This window comes from Biomphalaria glabrata, chromosome 14 (assembly GCF_947242115.1).
Source record: "Biomphalaria glabrata chromosome 14, xgBioGlab47.1, whole genome shotgun sequence".
In the NCBI taxonomy this organism is placed as follows: domain Eukaryota; kingdom Metazoa; phylum Mollusca; class Gastropoda; family Planorbidae; genus Biomphalaria; species Biomphalaria glabrata.
In genome coordinates this window covers 11,506,678-11,527,744 of record NC_074724.1, presented here as the reverse complement: position 1 = coordinate 11,527,744, position 21,067 = coordinate 11,506,678, and the positions used below count along the sequence as shown (strand labels likewise).

Sequence of the window (21,067 nt, the reverse complement as noted above, 5' to 3'; positions counted from 1 at the left end):
CCTTCCTTCACTCCTCTCTTTTTTTTTTTAAACCTCTCTCCTCGTGAGATTTATTTCAATTAGCTTTACTCCTGTACTCATAATGTACACTAAATCAATAGGTTGTCCATTTCTTTATTTCGGATCGCTTTCGGGTTAATGGGCAGGGGAAGGAGGCATTATGAAATTAAATACTTGAAGCTGAATGGTGATTTGGTGTTAGCATTTGTACTTTTAGTTAACAAAAAAAAAACAACAAAAAAGTTGAGCCTAGTGCTAAACACCTGAGTTGGCCAGACTCACGTGGTTTGTCTTGACCTGTACATGTATAGGCTGGATGACTCAACAACTTGGGAGTTCTCTTGAAAAGAAATCTAGAAATCTCTAGCCATCACTCCTAGTTATTGAAACCAATTATTCACGGCCTGTGTAGACTTATGTCACACTGCTATTTCTTTTTACTGCTCTCTCTCTTTCCCTTCCTCTCTCTCTCCCCCCCCCCCCCCCCCCACCGCCCCCCAATGTTTATTAATCCTATTTTCATAGCGTGGTCGGTCACCTATTAAAACAGACCACACATCGGGCGTGACTAAAACAGGATGGTTGGGTAGTCAGGCTATTGTATGCTAATGGTTCATAAGGATCTCTAACAATGACAGTAGAGTCTAGTTTATTTCTGAACCATGATTCACATCGGTCTAGAATGTCGAACCTTTCTCTTCACATTTTTGAAGTATCTTGAGGGTCTTCAGTTTTTTTTAAGCCACGTATTTCGGCCCATCAAACACCTAAAAGTTTTAACTTTTGCTACATATACACACTAATTCCATTACAAGTACTAACATGGTAATCGTACTTTTCTTATTTATATAATTACATGAATTGCAATTAGAAAGCGTTAGACTCTCTACTCATAATCACCGGTTGAACCGGGCATGTTACTAGATATACTTTGTCTTTCTTGGTAATCAACATTCTGTGGCTTCTAAACGAAATCGACCGGCAGCCTGAAGATATTGGCTGGGTTCTAATGTTTTAGGAGATGAACGAATCGTTGCACTATATTATACTTCCTCCCTTTGACATTTCTATAGTCTCCCCTCTCTCAAGGTCCAGGACGTCAATGTGATAGCCTCTTTTAGTAGGAACACTTAACTCTTGCCTACTAGGAACATGCATTTCTATTCTCCTGTGCATTGTATATGCCAATCCCATGGCCTATATAAGATAATAAATAGCGTAATGGAAGTTAATGTCGATTCGTTGAGTTGGTCTGTTTTTCCCACGGTGCACACACACACACACACCAACTTGAAGCACACACCTTTCCATCCATCATTCCCTTGAAACTTATTTCTGTTTCGATGTATTCCTAGGTAGCACACCTGTCTTGCTGCTGCTGTGTGTGTGTGTGTGTTTGCACGCGCCCCGCTCGAGGCTCACCTTTAAATTGAGCTCGCACTCGGTAGACCACGAACTGTGAGGCACGGAGTCACATTCCCCCTTTCACCATGTCGCACCCCTCTTCCCCCAACTACAGATCTACCTCATCCTCATTTGGCATGTATTCTAATTTCTATGAAGTTTTTTTCTTACTTTCTAATTATGTATATTTTTAAAAAAATATTCATCGGAGCTGTATATAGGTCAGACGTGGGGTCAAATTTTGTGAGAGGTTTGGGGGGGGGGGGGAGAAAGTTGTAGAAGTTTACTTCCTGTGTTTTGTTTAAACCGCATTACTTGACAGCCAGTCTAGGGCATGCCTCCATGTATGGTGAGCTTTCTTGGCAGACATGTTAAGATTTAGATCTAGAGTCTTAACTTGGGTAAAAATGTCCATTGATTACAGTACAAGCCAGCCAATATGGTTTAGACTTTGGTAGGTCCTATGCAAAGTATGCATCTTATGTCACATCATGGACATTTTCCGTTAAGTGACCCAAGCTGCCAAGCACTGACGACTGTTACTGGCTGCTGGCCATCTTTAATGTATTAACTCCCCTAGCCCCCATATACAAACACACGCACTTTCGCCCAGGGAGATATTTTCTCCCGTATCTAAAACACGTTCTAACGTAATAACTGCGTCTGGTCAACAAGAGAGAGAAAGTACCCATCCCATCTCTCCTGATATTTCAAAGTCAAATGTTTATCGCGGAACATTTTTTGTATGGCTTACAATAGTATAGGAAAACAAGAGTCCTGAAACTGTTGTGGCATCTATTTGGTGTTTGTTTGATAAACGTATCTGCGCACACCCTTTGAAACATTATCTCTTGATCATTAACCCATTGGATCATACGCCTATTCCCTTTCTGGTTTTACTATAATTCTTTTTCAAACGTCTTTCTTTTTGTCTAACGTTTCTCTTTCCATCTCTCTTTCTGTCTGTCTTTCTCTCTTTTACACACACACACACCTCTTCCCGACCGTCTCTCCTAATCATTACTTAGAGATTCAATCGTTGCTCTCCCATATGTTAATAGTTTGCTGTTGACTTGAACAAGTCTTGTCCTGTTCAATGCATCGTTCTACCACGGCCCACTTTGATCCGAGTAATGTTCCTTTATCTCTTCAGCCCCCCACAGAGGACAAGTTTCATCATACCTGCGTGTACCTTTGTGTTGGATGCTCCGTGCTGGAGAAGTCTTATAGCTTATTTGATCTGGTTCATAAGAAGTATACACAAGAACCCCTGGACCCCAATCCACTGGACGTGGTCAATCATAAAAAAAAACTATCGTGGGGAGGGGGAAGAAGTGCCCTGGAGATGGTACTAGAAGCCTAACATATGAACAGTTTCAGTCAAGAGAAGTGTTATTACTTATTATTATATAATCAGTGGTTGCAAATATGACATTAATAAAAAATAAATCTATTGAATATTGCGAAGTCTTTGAAGCCAGTAATATAGCTCAAAGCAATATGAATATGGTCTGCAGCCTACACGCGAGTTCTGTCCATTTTTAGAAAACGGCCAAATAAACTAACAATGCCAACAAATTGCTCCGTTATTACATTCACGTCATTGCCACTGCTTTCATAGAACTAAATCTCTGTTGAATCTTATCCTTTTAGCCTCCGAGTGTTACTGGTTGGCCTACAGGTCGACACTGTAAGGATTCCCCCCCCCCGATCTTTTTTTTCCCCAACCAATGAACCTCTGAAGCACAGGGGTGCATCTCGTATTGGCGGTCTTAAGTAAGTGTTCAGCTGACGCCAGTGGCATCTTTCTCTTGATCCAGACACACCGAGATATTTTTAACGAAACCACTAAGTTCTGGTGTACGAGAAAAGGGGCCGGAAGAAATATATAACTTGAGCTGCCTCCAGGACACTTGAAAAAATGGGCGACACCGTTTACAGTTTTTCCGTATCTAATTTTGACTGACTGTATAAAGTATAAAGAAAAGTAAAAAAATGAAACGTGCCATTGCAGCAATAGTTTCCCCGCCATGTCTCTTGGTTGATGTTGATGTTACATCTCTGTTGAAAGTAATGTTTTCATAACAAGAATCAAGTCGACAGTAAACAGTCTAAGACTAGTGGGATTTGTCCTGTCCTATCTGATTACTGACACTGACAGGATGGACTCGTGAACGTGTTTCAGTTTAGGGTAAGATCTCCAGCCGCAACTTCTAAATGTAGTGTTTGTCTATCACTTTTGATCGCTTGCTATATTACCTGCAGTACTTTTGTAGAGTCAATGGCCTTTTTTTTTTTTGGGGGGGGGGGGCTTTCTTTAGGGGCTTGTTGGTATACCAGGTACATGTATCGAACTTGCGCGAAGAGGAAAAAAACTAAGACTAAACTGTTATACTCTCTTTTTCTCTCACACACACAGAGCCCACCTTACCCCCTTCTCTCTTGTATCTTATTGGTTTATTTCTTTTACCCATTTTCCTCATTTATTATATTCTCTATTTGCTAGATCTGGGCTCTAAATGCCGATTCACATTTTTGTATTTTTGCATACTAACATAATGCAGACTATGGTTGATTTTCCATAAAGATAAAAATATTTTTGATATGCTCCACTCTCTTAGCATCTTAATATTTTATGTGTCGTTGTTTAGTAGTTACGAAATAGTCCACCTCTCTCTCTCTCACTCTCTCTTGCTTTCAAATGAACACAAACAGACGAGAATAGACAGCAACACTGGAAACTAAAAATCTGTCTAAGCTGGATAGTTTCCAGACTTTTCTCTGTGTGTGTTCATCTTTTTGGTCGACTATCGTACTTTTTTTTAGGCCTACTATTGTGATAAACTAGTAGAGACGGCTAGGGCTATACTTTTATTGAATTTCCAGAGTTACTATTAGTGCATTTTATTCATTATCTCTCTTTCTCGCTCTATGTCACTGTCTCTCTGTCTTGGTCATTTTCTCTGTCTCATATGCTCTCTCTCTCTCTCTCTCTCTCTCTCTCTCTCGGATCATTCTATATTTGCCTCTATATCTTTCATTAAATGTAGACCTATGTCTATAAGGAATTTTTATGATTGTTTTTTCATCAAGTTTGCATTCTCAACGTCACTTCCTGGACGTGTTAGTCCGGCAAAAAAAAAAAAAAATACGAACTTGTATTTTTCCAGTCTCTCCTAAGCCAATAGTCTACCTTCACAGTTGCCAGAGAAGTGTCGATAGTGCCGACGTGTTTTTTCTGGGTGATGAATAAATCTTCTAGGATGTTTATATTTACCAGGAAAACTACATTCTAAAATCCGGGGAACTCTTTGAAAATTCCAGGTTATCTTTTTATCTACCTTTATCCAAAAAAAGAGCAATGATAAAAGAATGGAGATGCGGTGGCTTAGCGGTAAAACGCTTGGCTTCCGAACGAGGGGTCGCGAGTTTGAATTCTGGTGAAGACTGGGATTTTTTTATTTCGGGATTTTAAGGGAATCTCTAATGGGTGCCTGACATTAGGATGTTGGTCATTATGCTGGTCACATGGTACCCTCGTTAACCGTGGCACACAGAAACAGATGATCTTACCATATCTGCCCCATAGATCGCAAGGTCTGAAAGGGGGAACTACTAACTTAATGATACCAATAATATTACAAATAAAAACACTATTTTCTCCCTTTTTTTCTCTCCTCTACTTTGTTGATGTGTAACGAGAGAAATCATGTTTAACTGTTTCATTAGTTAATGTAATCACACTATTGTGTTGGTAGGGATTCTGAGCATGTGAATTGCGTCATGTGCTCTTGAATTGTGAATTACGCCACACCTACAAATGTGTTGGTGAATAGAGCGTGTCAATCTGGTTTTACCAGTATGCGTTGTTTTTTTTTTTTGTCAGTTTATTTTACTAACGAATCATCCATTTCTATCAATGATTGAGCGAGTGTAACCAAAAAAAAAACAAAAAACTTTAAAAATCTGTATGTTACTGAAAAATGTCTTCACTTAAAAATACACGAAAAACAAGCTGCTCTTCTTCCCTGTGACCAGTGCGACAGCTCTGACATTGAAGATATAAAGATGGTATGGATAGTTTGAAGAGAATGGGCACTGCCCTCCTGATGAACTTAGATATAAATTATCGTATCTTTGAATTAATATGTCTTTCTTTAAAATGAACATTTCGCTTTGCAGTCTTGTATACTCATGACAACAGTAACATCTTCGAATTCCTTGTAAACATATTGGTCCAACCAGCATTGTATCCTTCGCCCGTTAAGTTCATGCAGTGCGGACGTTACAAAATATAGGTCTAGCAGGTCATGGCAACCTTCCCCGACTTTCCCTGTGAGTGGCATAAAGCACATCCTTGATTGATAGGAGTGAACTTTCGAGAAATCTGTTTGGAGTCAAGGTAAACTTGTTTCTGTTTGGCTGAGATTTACTTTGATACGGTTGTACATGCAAGTGATTTGTGACCGCATCGTGGCTGAAACATAGGGTTTAAGAACCTTTCTTCTAGTTACTTAGTGTTACAGCTTTCCTATTATATATTAATTATAACTCTCTGACAACTACCTTCTCGGTGCTTCTAGGTGTCCCGAGGTTCCGCTGTAATTATCGAATAAAACAATGAAACAACTAGATCAATACACAGAGACTTTAATGAATTCTACGGCATGTATCACGCACTGCACTCTCTACTTTTGACAACTAACTCACTTCCGGTGATTCGCTCTTTTGTAAAAATAGATTATACAAACATACACACATTCACCCGTGACACCTAGTGACACATGTCCTAATGATTGTCGATATGATATTCTGTTTCTAAGCTGAAGACTCCTTATACTTTGTTGATGAGATGTATATTGATAATACTTAGCGTCATTTAATTAAAGATGTTCTCCCAGCCAGTTGTGATCATTAGGATACGCTCTCACTGTGTTTAAAATACTTCTAGAGGATGATATGCGTTTCAAATAGCCGTGGTCCAGCACTTGACCTGCTCATGTGGCTTAAATGTTACTCTCTGGGAAACTGGTTCTCCTAACAGATGAAGAGAAGAAGGCGCCTTTAAAAAAACGGAGCTTTAGCAGACTCGTCAGGCTAGTAAGACAATTAAACTAGGACAGGGGTACTAGACCTCCACTACCTTGCGATCTGCTTCTGACATTAGTTGGGAGAAAAAAAAGGCGGTTTGTCGTTGCGCTGGCCCTATGACACCCTTCGTTAACCGTGGGCCACAGATGACCTTAACATCATCTGCCCTATAGATTGCAAGGTCTGAAAGGGGAACTTTACTTTTACTGCCTTGCGATGCTAAGGCTTCTGGGTTCAAACACCAGGAAAAAAAAATGTGGCCCTTCAGGCGTTGCATTAACTACGGTATTTCCTCTGTCCTCTCCTGCAGCTGAATGCCAAACGTAATGCATAGACTTCTTTGGCATCACCCCACCAAGCCCGATATGTGAAGCATGGGCTTCCAATGATTCCTTTATCTCAGGACCAGGAAGGTGTCTTTAAGAGGAAACTCTTGTGCTGCTGCAGATCGCTTGCGCCAGTCTGGGATGTTGGAGCACCCATTGTTTTAACTACAGTTACAAAATATTTTATGTTCCCTTATTTTTGATGATTTTGGAGAGAGAGACAGGGAGACATTGTCAACTATACAATACATCAATATCTTGTCTTTTTTTTTTTTAATCTTTTCTCCCTAACCCAACTTCTTCCAGCCTTTCTCTTTCTCTCTTATATACATTGCTTCCCTCATCATGTCAACATAATCTTCTCTTTAACTGTCTGACTATCTATTTGTCAATCTAACTAGCAGGCTAACATACACGCTATCCATTTCTTCGCTAAAGTCATTTTTACAGTTACCCCTGCACATAAAAACTTGAACAGAACCTCCACTCAAGTTTCGCGACACTTTAAAAAAAAAACTTACTTTGTTAGATACTGTTGGAATTCTTGACCTTGCACCAGTTCGCATCTTCAAGAGATAAATGTGTGATAGGATTCAGTGCGCTATCATTTGTAACACACAAAAAGAAGCCGACGCCAGACTTTATAAAAGCAGCGGAAACTTTGCTCTGCATTGTAATGACAAAAACGGTCATGACAGACAACTCTGAATGCCACGTAAACAGGTAGAGATGCCAGGTGCCAGAGTTCGTATTATCTATTCCCGCAAGCAGGTGAAAAACAAAACTAATACCCCTTCCCTCTCCCTGTTTTCCTACATTATTGTGGTCCCGTCTCTCTCTCTCTCTCTCTCTCTCTCTCTCTCTCCTCTTTGTGGTATCATGTGTTAAAACTGGGAAGGAACAAATTGCGTTTGAACTATTAGTTTAAACCATCACACAGACCGTTTGGATTGTCCAAAAATGTAATACTTTTTTTTAAAAATGTTTGCTCGTTTCATTGCCGTTACACTCATTCCAGAACAGGGTTGTTGTTTTCAAGTCACTTGCTGTTAGTTCTTTAACACTATCTGCATCTTGGAGTCACAGAAGGGAAAATCTTAAAGTCCCCGTTTACCAGACTTCCGTGACCTGGTACCGACTTAAGTAAGCTGTAGTCAGAACAATATTATAAAAAGTTTAAATGGCATCGAAAACTTTTTTTTTTTAACGAAAGATTTACATAGTGTAATAATTAGTCCATTTCAACAAATCCATGGAATCTTATTCTTAGGGGAAGCCCTACGAATAGGGTGATCACTTTGAATCTTCAGAATGAATCAAACTACAACGGTTCACGATTTAGTCCACGAAATATAATACTAGATACAGGGTTCGTAGCGCTCCTAAAAACTCCTAAAATCTCCTAAAATTTTGTCATGGAAAAGTGCTACTAACCCTGAAGTTAGGAAGAAAAGTTCAACACATTTTCACAGTGCTAATGTAAATAGGAGTTAAGCATGCGCTAAGCAGGCATACATTTAAAAAAGTCACATTGGTTATAAGTTTCAGGGAACTTGAGGTACCACACAAGACCGTCTTGCTCCATTTCTCTCTGTCTATTGGCTTGGATAGAATCTCTTTCAATGGCAGGCCCGTCCATTCTTTTAAAGTTGTCTTCCCATCGCTTTTTGTCTACATCTTCTTTTTCCTGGTACTGTTCCCTGAAGGAAGGTCTTTGCAAGCCCTGTGGACCTTAAAGTTTATATAAGTTTTGCGTTAGTAGTTAGCAAGTCATCGTGGGGTCAAATTGCTGTATTAATCCTGTTTCTAATCTATAATCATTTTTGTTTTGGTCTTTATCTCTCACCCCCCACCTCTTTTTTTTTTTTTTTTTAAATTTTCCCCTCTATCTTACGACTTTGCCCACTTTAACCCCTCCCCCCCCTTTTTTTTTTTTAAAGAAGAGACCGGTAAATAAACGAAAAATGTTGGTCACTGTAATATGATAACTCAACCTGACCCGTCCCACGAACTAGCAGTCCTAAAATAAAAGGAACTCTATCCTGTCTATAAATGCACTACCGTTTCGAGATCGTGGCGTGAGTACACTGTTTAGGCAAGGGCAGACAAGTCATGCAACTGTTGACAGTTTTGACACAGTTATGTCCGCCTGAATGATCATCTTGGTCTTGTCATCCTTATCTGATTATGCCTGGTGAAAACCTTTTTTTTTTTTAAATTTCATATGCATCTCATACAGTTTATATAAGACAGTCTCCATAGTTATAGTACAGTTTCAAGTTTTAAATAATCAGTCTTTTAATATTATATTACACTTATTCTTTTCAGGAACAAAGGTTTCTTAATTAAAATATAACTTGTTTAATTCTTCAGTCTATTTACAATATCCGGGATAAGTTGTATATGTATATATATATATATATATATATATATATATATATATATATATATATATATATATATATATATATATATATATATATATATATATATAATTGTTGTATAAACAAGCTTAGACGGAAATAAGGCTGGCCTTGACCTTTCCCCAGAGCGTAACTTCAACAGCTGTAATTCAGTGAAACAAAAGGCAATTATCTTGTCTAAAATAGCAAACTAAGTCCCGCTGCAGTAGTAAAGGCAGTAATCACGGAGCTTACTTAATCCATTATATAGATTACGCCTTGTTTCAGGATAAATGCATAGGCGTAGCTCACGTTTATATCGGGGAGGTTGTATATATTTCTTTAAATGTTCTTATCTGGGACACAAAACAAAATAAATTGTTCGTTGTATACTACAGTCTTCATGATCTGACATTCACAGCGCTCCTACCCATCTTCGCCAACCCTCCTCCCCGACTGAATGACCCTAGTTGATGAATACTATCGACACCTAATGGACAACAATCGATTATTTACTTAATGCTTGCCTCAGAAACACTGGCGCCATGGCTCCTTCGGGTACTGGATTGTAAGGAGAAATCCTCGGCTCGGGTATATACAATTTTTATCATACAGACGTGCGCTCGTCTTTTTCCGGAAGCTTTTTTTTTTTTTTTTTTTTGTGTTCGGGTTCCGAGCACCACCGTCGTCGTGTGTCATAGCTTCCGCTCACCTTTTGGTTCCACTGGCGTTCTTTTTTTTTTTTTTTAATGACTTGTATTGTTCGTGGGAGAACAAGGCACATCTGGCCAACCAACACGTTCCGCTGAGACACACCAAGCCTGGGAGTCTGTGCGTGTAGTGCCGCAGACTGGGTCTGTGTGTGAGTGAGTGAGCGGCTTGGTGTCTTGTGGAGTTTATGAAATCGTGGACCAGTCCGTTTTCTTGCGTCTTCACAACTTTGTATTTATGTATTTATTGATTGGACTGTTGGACTCTATTGAATGGGATGTTACACACTGTGTTGTTCTGTTGCGGAGAGTTTGTACAGGTGACGTAATTCGACAGTTGATCTGTCAGTGTGACTCATATTGCAAACACTTGTTACGTATGTTATTGTGGTGGTTTCTTTGTAGCGTCTGATCTTCTTTCTGGTTGTAACGCACGCACTCGCTGGCTCTTCAAATAATGCACGCGTCATTGTTACGTTGATTGAGCTCTATAGATCTAGCCTTCGAACTCATTTACAAAGATTGATCCAAAGATAGAATACATTTCAGTGACAGTGTAAACTGTAGAAATATTACCACAACACGGTAGCTTGGTGACCATATGACGTGATTAATAGTAACAAAGATGAAACAGTTAATTCAAGTCCTCTCTAGAGACTGTTCCTCAAAATATTCTGTGGAGTTTTGTTTATTTCTGCTGTCCAGCGGGTTTGTCTACTCTCGACTCGAAGTTGTTGTTTTGCGCCTAATCTGATCTACTTAACGGTCTTGACTCGTAAACTGTGCAGTCAAGTGTGACGGTTACTATGAAACCATTTGTTGTCTTCCCTTACATTCTTCTCCCCCCCCCCCCACCCCCCAAAAAAAATCCTTTTGTTTATAATTGGTCTTGTTGTATTCAGATTTGATTCCTGACTACCGAGTCAACAGTAGGAGATTTGTTTGAATCATATAAAGTTTTGCTTATGATGTTCTCTGCAACTCATTCAAAATATTATCAAGACGACTGCAGTGGTACAGAAACTTTTACCTCGGAAAATACAACTGATTGTCGTATTGGAGAATTAAGTGATAAATGATTCACCCAGCACCTAGATTTACTAAAGTTTTTTTTTAAAATGATATAGTGACTTTGACTCCCCCCCCCCCCTCCTTTTTTTTTCATTCTTAGGAAAATTGGACAGTCATAAAAAGGATTGTTTCAGTCATAAAAAGGATTGTTTCAGTCATAAAATTGTTTGTGACTCTTGCTGGTCTATCTCTGTACATGTTACGGAAGTAATAAACACAAGTCAGTTCATTGGCGACTTAATAGTGCGTCATGTGACCCCAATGACCCTCCCCTCTCCAAGGTTTGAGCTTTCACCCTCACTGCCTATTCCTACAGCAGACTCCACCGGTGACATCGGCGCACGTGCGCTGCGGTATTGATCGGCTGCTGTTTGGCTGGGGGGGGGATGTATACGCTCCCTTTGCTTCCCTTTCTTAGGGCTTTCCCGCTACCCTTGTGTCTTTTTCCCCGCCTCTCTGTCTCCCTCTTCCGGAGATATCCACTCACCACCCTCTCGCGATTGCGCCTTTATCCTGTTTTCTTTATGAGCCGGAGGTGGAGAGGTTGAGAGGGGGGGGGGTCAAGGTGGTAAACTGGTGAAAAGTTGAGGCCTCTGTTGACCCTCTAGTTTCTCCAGTCCACATAAGTCCGTCCTTCATTGATTACTTAATAATGGAAAGAGAAGGGAACCCGGTGCGAATGAGAAACAGCCGCGAGGGGCCATGTCCTTGATTCTGTACGTTGTTCATTCCATCTTTATGCATGGGTTAAAACATTCACGATGAAATCCTTCGTCAACTTTTCTGCTTGATATCTCAGAATCGATTGTGGACAAAGTTCTGTATTCGATAGTTTGAATCACAATTGAATTGATGAAAGAATCTTTAGGGTTGGGTTGTGCATGTCTTCATTTGTTCTTGATCTCGTTCTTGCAACAAAAGTTGTTTTTTTGTTTTTTGTTCTCGCTCTTGGTGACATTTTGTATTGCCTTGGAGAGATGAATTATTTCAATAATGTTTTTTTTTCTCTTTTCATTCTGTGCCTCGGAAATAGCTTAAGGACTCTATGCATCACTACAAACTTTAATATTATATGTAAGGGAATATGCTATAACGGTTTTAAATTGTTTTAAAATGGTGCGTTGTAAAGGTGTATACTATATATATTACTATATCCATTACAGAAATTGGTCCATTTGTTTTTGTGTTTAGTCAGTAAACGTGACCCACGGCCCAGTGCATGCTGAAAGCCTCTACCCACTCAAACCATTGTTGACGAATGGACAGGAAACTACAAATCCAAAACCTAGATCTAGGGAGATAAAACTTAGACCTAAACTATTCTTTACTTGGTACTCCGATGTATAGTTTCACGTTATTTAGCTATATCGCCAATGTTTTCAACAGCATAGCCACATATTGTGTTTCGAACCTTGTATTTATATTAAATAAAATGTTATCTTATATTTTAATCTTCTACATGATACATAATGACGGTTTCACATTAAAAATAAACTACAGATTTTCCATAGTTGGTACCTAAAATACTTCCACGAGACTGGTGCCGGGTCTGCAATTTGATCGCAGCTGAAGGGGGGTTCACCCTGGAGACAACCAAGAACGACAACACATGTGTTCTCGCGGTGCCCTGGAGTTGCTTCCCATGCTTTTAAGAGTCTTCTTCATTTGCCACAGGTAAACAACGGACACACGCTGCTCATCAATACGTGTGGGAACTTGGTGGTGTGAGAGAGGGGGATGGATGTAGAGACGAGCTCTGGGAATACATTTATATTAGATTTGCGATGCAATTTCGTACATCTTTTTTTTTTTCTATTTTTCGTTAGAAGATGCTAGATTTCTGAAGTGTGTGTCTATGTGAGCACGTTTCTTTAGGAGGAGATGGGGGGATGCAGTGGTAGAAAGGTGACTAAACTTATATTTCGTTTTCTCCTTTGTAATAGTTTTTGTTGAAACTCAGAGGCACATTTCAACCGGGCATGGAGATGTTCATACAGGGCGGAAACAAAAAATCTATAAATAGCAAGCTATTTGGTGTATCCGGTGAACAAAATAAAGGAAGTGTATGGAGGCGCGGTGGCAGAGTGGTAAAGCGCTTGGCTTCCGAATCGTGGTCCCGGGTTCGAATCTTGGTGAAGACAGGGATTTTTTTTTATTTGAGGATCCTTAGGGCGCCTCTGAGTCCACACAGCTCTAATGGGTACCTGACATTAGTTGGGGAAAAGTAAAGGCGGTTGGTCTATGTGCTGGCCACTTGACACCCTCGTTAACGGTGACGACATTTCGTTCACCGACATTTCGTTCACGCGACTATTCGTTCACCAGACATATCGCTCACCGAAAACTTGCTCACAGATATTTTGTTCACCAACTATTGGTTCTTGACAAATCGTTCACACGACACATCGTTCACTGGACAGTAACATCTTGTTAATATTATATATTCTCGTCGCGTGTTTAATTTTCGATATGTGTGTTTCCTTCTCTCTCTCCCTCTTTCTCGCTTTCTCTACATTTCTTTCTTTCTTTCTCCCTTTTTATTTCCCTCTCTCTATCTGAACACTGTGTTGAAGTAAACTATGTTCTCACCTTTGAACTATTTACCTGAACTTCTCTGAAGCTGGTTAAGTACTCTATGAAAACTTCATTACTGCATGAAGGCTTGATGTTGATCCAACTAAGATTGCTCATTATGCCACATAGGCCTCCTTTTAATTAGCCCTTTGATCAGGGAATTTTTCTTTGACTTCAAATAGAGTTTGAACACTTCATTAGTTAACTACGTGCAATAGGTTCCCTTCCTGACATAGCGGCTCATTGTGTCAAGTACACGCGATTTTCTAAGTCTACTACGGTCAGTACTACTACTAATTCTAGGCTTACCTTGGCTGCTACAAATCTCAAGCATTCTTTGCATGCTGGGTGGATATTGGGGTGACCTAGAAACTTCAGCTTCTGCCAGGTTTCAAAATTAACACTCAAATTTAACTTGCCGAGTGCGTCACCCCTTCCAACTTTCGTATTTGATGACATGCTGAGTACATGTAGCATACTAATCTGGTTTTGCTAATTGTGATTGGTGAATAATACATAGAAAACCTGTATTCAATGTCAGTACAATCGAGGAGTTCTAGCAAGGAAAATATTTGTAAAAATGTTTAAAACATAGCTCATCTAGGGAAAGAACTGTTTAAATTATTGCAATGTCTCTCAATACTGCAAGATTTTTTTTACCATTTACTATATAAAATAAATTATTTAATTACCAATAATGAATTAAATAATTTGATTCATGTGTTGAATAATTGTGCTAAGTTGATCCGAGAATGGGAAGTGGGAGAAACAACGTGTAAAAAAAAATTCTGACAGACAGACGGAGAGAGTTAATATACGTTTTGTAAGAACAGTTCCCGCTTTAAATTCCGTTATGTTTGTTGATGTTTTTTTTTTTCTCCTTTGTACACTTTCTTACACACTTGCTAATGTTGACCACCGGCTGGCCTTATTTGTCCCGACACACTTGACCACCAGCGCGCGCTCTGTCACACTAGGCAGCTGTATCGCTAGGACCAGTGGCGTGGTGCTGAAGCCTGGCTCTGTCATACGCCTGGAGTCTTTGTCCACCACCTCAAGCACGGGCGCCCCCCCCCCCCCCCCCATGTTGTCTCTCTCTCGACTCAATGCATTAGTCGCTTAACGGAATGGTGCGTGGGAGGGACATTCTCGTGTGTGTGTGGCGAGACTCCCCAATGCATGTCGCGAATCCAAAGAAAAATCGGGTGGCTGATGGTGGGGGGGGGGGGGGGGGGGGGAGGCTGAGAGAGGAGTCTGAAGAAAGAGAGACAACGAAACGAGAGAAAGAATGAGAGAGAGAGAGAGAGACGAAGAGGGAGAATGGATCAATAAAACGCTTCGGTGTCCCGCGTGTGAGTGAGGACGCGGTGTGTCCTTTTTTTTTTTTTTTTTTTGGTTTCCTGCTAGCTACTTGTGGACACTGCGGACTGTGGATACGTTGCGGATAAGTCTTTTGATCTGGACGATAGGATAGCTGGATTTCATTAAGAGATTGTGTTTCGTAAACAATCTCGGCGCTGAGTTCTGTGTGTATGATTATTCTGTAAGGAACACGATGGGTTTATCTTAAAGGCATACGTTTATCTTGGTTGTTGCTTTTTTGTGGTTTTGTGTTTATAAAAAGGTTGTTTGGCTTTGTTGCCTCACAGATATATATAGATCTATAGATCTGTTTATTTTTAAACCAATGTAGGTGAGTGCTCTTCAATCATATTGCACTGCCTTTTACTGTCGCTCACAAAATCTCTTTCTCTCTCTCTCTCCCTCCTCTTCTCTCTCTCTCCACATCTTCTTTTCTTCCTTATTCTTTCTCTCACACACTCTCGTTCTTCAACACCTGTCTTTTACTTATTTTTTTTCTATTCCTCACTCCTTTCTACTATTGCTATTACTATCTATCTATCTACCACCTACCTATCTACCAACCCATCTCTCTCTCTCTCTCTATCTAGATCTCTCTTCCTGTTCTTTTTTCCCCCTCCGGCCTCCCATGATCTCATTCGTTCTGTTATGTTATAGTACTCGCCAATCTCAGTACGTAAAACTACTGTACTTTACCTAAGTGGCAAATGTTTGTATTAGCCAATTTCAGTGCCTCGTCTATAGCCTGATTTTAAACCACACTGTCCTGGACCTCTAACGTTAAATCCTCTATTTCTTCTTGCTATTGTTTTAAACGCTGTTCCAGGCTTAAAGTACAATGACATTTGTTGAGTGTCATGGGGGCGAGGTAGTGGAAATGTCGCCGGCTTTTAAGTATGTAACATTGTTATCCAAACACAAAGTGTGGTACCCTGTTAACGGTACCAGACAATAGACCACGTATTGTTCCCATATGCTTGACATGCCATGACTTTTCTGCCAGTGCGGATAGGCCATGTTATGTCAACACAGCAACCAATACACACTTTTGTGTTTACAGTAGACATAGGTCAGTGTGTACGTCCACTACTCCACTCATTGGATTGAAAGGAGATGTGTATGTTCCAATGGAGAAGTGGATGTCCCTTTCACTTTTCTCCACTTTTCTTAATATGGCTTTTTTTTTCGTCGTTCTAGCTGTTAAACATGAGCAAAGCCAAGTGTTTAGGTATAATCGCTTACATTCCTTAAAATGTCGACCATTTTATTGAAAAAAAAAGGGGGGGGGGGAGATTCAATCCCAAAATAAATAATATATAGCCTGGAAACAAATCAATGGGCGTAACCGGTGTGTAATGCTAGTGAAAATATAATCTCAAAATATTGTTTGTTCTGTTTCTTCATTCCCCCACTTTCTGTTAAGTAACCCATATCGGCCATACGAAACGCTACTTATTCTCAACATGTATTGATTGTGATCACAACCTACGACCATCGGGACATGTCACGCCCAATAGTTGTTTTTTTTCCGGCCCTGATTGTATCTGCGATATCCAACCTACGATCCAGGGGACATATCCCGCCCGATAGGTGTTTTTTTTTCCTACCCTTCAAAATTTTAACTACTGTACATAATGAAGCCGCAGAGGCTCGATTCCATTGGACTCAACGATACATTCTGGGATGATGTGATATATTTTGAGATGATGTGATATATTCTGGGATGATGTGATACATTCTGAGATGATGTGATACATTCTGGGATGATGTGATATATTCTGGGATGATGTGATATATTATGGGATGATGTGATACATTCTGAGATGATGTGATATATTCTGGGATGATGTAATATATTTTGAGATGATGTGATATATTCTGGGATGATGTGATACATTCTGAGATGATGTGATACATTCTGGGATGATGTGATATATTTTGAGATGATGTGATATATTCTGGGATGATGTGATACATTCTGAGATGATGTGATACATTCTGGGATGATGTGATATATTCTGGGATGATGTGATATATTATGGGATGATGTGATACATTCTGAGATGATGTGATATATTCTGGGATGATGTGATATATTTTGAGATGATGTGATATATTCTGGGATGATGTGATACATTCTGAGATGATGTGATACATTCTGGGATGATGTGATATATTTTGAGATGATGTGATATATTCTGGGATGATGTGATACATTCTGGGATGATGTGATACATTTTGGGATGATGTGATATATTATGGGATGATGTGATACATTCTGAGATGATGTGATATATTCTGGGATGATGTGATACATTCTGAGATGATGTGATATATTCTGGGATGATGTGATACATTCTGAGATGATGTGATACATTCTGGGATGATGTGATATATTTTGAGATGATGTGATATATTCTGGGATGATGTGATATATTATGGGATGATGTGATACATTTTGAGATGATGTGATATATTATGGGATGATGTGATACATTCTGGGATAATGTGATACATTCCGGATGGTGTGATACATTCCAGATGGTGTGACACATTCCGGGATGATGTGATATATTCTGGGATGATGTGGTCACGACACGTATGTTGGAAGTTGTATGGCTACCAGACAGACAGAAGTTGGGTAACAATGGATTATATAGTGTCGATCTTCATCAAATGTAACTCAAATTCGTTTTATCACACTCTAACAAGAGCGGTAAAGCTGCACATCGTTATTGTAGTCAAGACTTGATCAGCTTGTAATATTACGGTGTTTTAGATTTAATTCTGCAAAACAAAACCTACTGACATTTCACTCTATCAGCTAGTTGTCGTGTTCAAAGCTTGAACCACTTCAACGATTTGAAGTTTCCTTGTTTGTTTTAGCCAGGCCTGCATTGGGTACACATTCTGTTTAGTTTCTCCTTAAGCACTCGTGTCTGAAACACTACTAGTACTCTGTTGAACATGTTTAATTAACCGTATTGATTGTACAATGGTCAAATACATTAGTTCTTTAAATTGACTGCGTCCATTAGGCTCACAATTATACTTGCCTGTGAAATACGAAAGGAGGCGCGGTGGCTGAGTGGTAAAGTGCTTTGTTTCCGAACTGGGGATTCAAATCCTGGTGAAGATTGGGATTTTTAATTTCGGGATCTTTTTGGCGCCTGAGTCCACCCAGCTCTATTGGGTATCTTTTTACTTTTTTTTTTTTTTTGTGAAATACGAAAATCAAAGACGTCGCCTATTCTGGTGTGTCCGAAAGCATATAATAATTGTGTCAGCAGAGATCTGAATATGATGCCTGATGCTACACGCTACAGTAATTCACGAGTGGAATGAAATGACGTTCTGAAATAGTCATGTATTAGCGATAAAGTAATTTTGGCAGTTAACTGGAATTGTGATCACAACTGCCCCACGATGACCTGCGAACCACTGTCAAAAACCGCAAATATCACAAGGTCCTCAGAGCTCGCAAAGACCTTCCTTCAGGAAACAGTACCAGGAAAAAGAAGAAGAGGCAGACAGAAAGCGATGGGAAGACAAGTTTAAAGAATTGACGGGGGCCTATCATTGAAAGAGATTCTACCCAAGGCAAAAAGCAAATATGAATGGAGAAAGACGGTCGAAAGATCATGTGTGGTACCCTAACTGTTCATCAGAGTAAGGGATATGTGACGGATGTGTGAACTAGAATAGCTTGATCAATTATTTTTTATATCGCATTTTTAGCTGTTCACATTAACAACTACCCCATTTCACAGAACATTAGCATCACCGTTTTTTTTTTTGTTTTTGTTTTCACTGGTCGATTTAAGGCCGTTCCATCAGTAAACTAACGCCCATCTCGTTGTGAATACCCCAGGACTCTTCCTTGTCACCCAGGACAAATCATTTCATCCACTAGAAGAAATTGGGGAGGGGGGATTTATAGAAATTCTTAACCAAAACGTTTTTGTTGTTTCGCTGTTTTTTGGTTTTTTTTTTGTTGTTTTTTCTCCTTTTATTGTTTCCTTTAAAAACTCCAGAGTCTAAGCCAAAATCGAATAAAACTTCAGGTTTTAGGAGTAAAAAAAAATATCGTCAGCAAGCAAACAGGACAAAGGAGACACACAGTTTCGGGTATCGATTCCAGCCGCCTCCTTGGATTCGTCCAACAGATGCTTGGGAAAGTTTGGAAAGGGAAGACAACTGTGTCTGTCCTGACGGTGAACAGTATTACTTCTGACGCTTTGACATTAGTGTGTAGTGGTTCTCATTCTTTTGAGAATACTCAACACCTGTTTTCAAAGTTCTTGTCATCGCAAATATTGACTACTAGTCGCCTTAGGCCACTGCAACCTATGCGACCGCAGTGGACCCCGACACTTTCATAGGACACAAGCTAATTCTAGGTGTATAAATTATTAAATTAAACCATTGTATAACAACAGATTTCCCGCAGTCACTTGTCGATTTACCAGGAGCTCCTGGCAATTTCCGGAAATTATTAAAATCTTTAGAAAACTCATACAAATCTCCTGAAATATATAGACAAAAATTGTCCTTTTGGGGTGTCATTTAATATGGAAAACGCCAATCCTATGCGCGATAATGCATTTTGCAATACCTGTAATTGTGGATTCTAGTGAAAGAAGCTTCTAGTGCCTTAAACTAATGAAAATTACTTGAGGTCAACAATTCTCGTAGATAGATTGAAACATTTGGTAATTCTTGCTATTGAGAGTGATCTATTTTGAAAAACTTAATGTTTATGATATACTCTGTGACTTCGCTACACGCAAGGCTCGTAAAGTAGTTCTGTACGTAGTAAAGAATGAATAAAATTTCACTTATTATCTGTATCCCTACCCATACTTGGCCCCGCGAAATCCGTTTCGCATAGGGCCCCACAACGGTTAAGTCCAGCCCTGCTATTTAGTGACGGGAGAATACTGAGTAGATTACTTGTTCTCCTCCACTTTATTTCGCCGCTAAAACTACGTGGGGTAGAAGTAAAAAAAGAGTTATCTTTCCATGACTTCTTGGTCACAACAGTTAAGTCCGGCCCTGCTACTTTGTGACGGGTGAATACTTCCCCCCCCCTTTTTTTTTTTTTTGTAGGGTAACTCTAGTCCGACTTGCAGAAATTAAAGAGTGATCTTTCCTTTACTTCTTGTCCAAACTCTTGAGCCATGAAGAGAATTATATATATAGATATTTCAGAAAGCTTTTAAGAAATTACTTCGATAACCGATATTAGAATTGTCACGACCTATCGTTGAAAAGAACACAATTTTATATTATCATTCCAATTAATTGGACAACAAAAGCACGTTATTCACTCGTAGGCGTAATAAGTAAACAATTACGAAATACTATAAATGAATTGCCTCCCTTTTTAAACGTTTATACGTGTATGCATAATTATGCATATTTTATTAAAAATTGTTAAAAGATAGCTAACCTATTTAGACGCAATGACTGCATGACCAATTAGCAAAGGAGACTACCGACTACCTGAAATGGTGAGAAGCGCTGTGAAATTTGATCTGCATTCTTATCTTTTTAATCTAGCACAAAGCAGAGCCAGTGAGACGCGAGCTAATCCTCTTATACACCTAGATTAAAGTGGAGAGTTGGCAACAATTTGTCTTGATGTTGTTTTTTTTTGCTATTTTATATTTGTATTATCGTAAACCTAAGCTGCCTGTACGTCTGCGCATGCGTGCACTCCAATCATCTTGGAATTGAAATTTCAATTTGCATAGTGATTTGTTTTATTCAGAGCGCAATTTCAATGTATACAGATCTACTTTGTTTTTTTTTGTTGTTGTTTTTTCCTTGCTATATGTGCTAAGAATGAATCTGATTAGTGAGCGTGATCTCATAGCCGAAACCTTGTATGCATTACGTTTCACAGGGCCGACTTGTTTGTTTGATTATGGAAGTCATTATACATCACAGAAAAGTTTTATATATCGTGGCTGGACTTGTGTTCCTTTTCCCCCTTTGAAGCTACGCGAAGAAGCAGATGGTCCTTGTGGTGTTTGCTCAACATGCGTTTAAATAGAGTAACCACAGTTTAGTTATTTGGTCATTCATTTTTTAAGTTACACTGAATTCAGTACAGAATGACCTA

At 39.4% G+C, this 21,067-nt stretch overlaps 1 protein-coding gene across 5 annotated transcripts in view; it reads left to right on the top strand.

The window, feature by feature from the left end:
• Positions 1–21,067, top strand: part of LOC106058318 (serine-rich adhesin for platelets-like) — a 100,055-nt gene that overhangs the window by 13,688 nt on the left and 65,300 nt on the right. For 2 of the 5 annotated variants that reach the window (XM_056011485.1, XM_056011481.1), the window contains exon 1: positions 9,940–10,253. The exons of the other annotated variants lie outside the window; for them this stretch is intronic. In XM_056011485.1, the coding sequence (XP_055867460.1) occupies positions 10,207–10,253 (47 nt within the window). In that variant the 5' untranslated portion in view covers positions 9,940–10,206. Of the gene's footprint in view, positions 1–9,939; positions 10,254–21,067 lie in introns of those variants that run through there. 5 annotated transcript variants of the gene reach the window in all.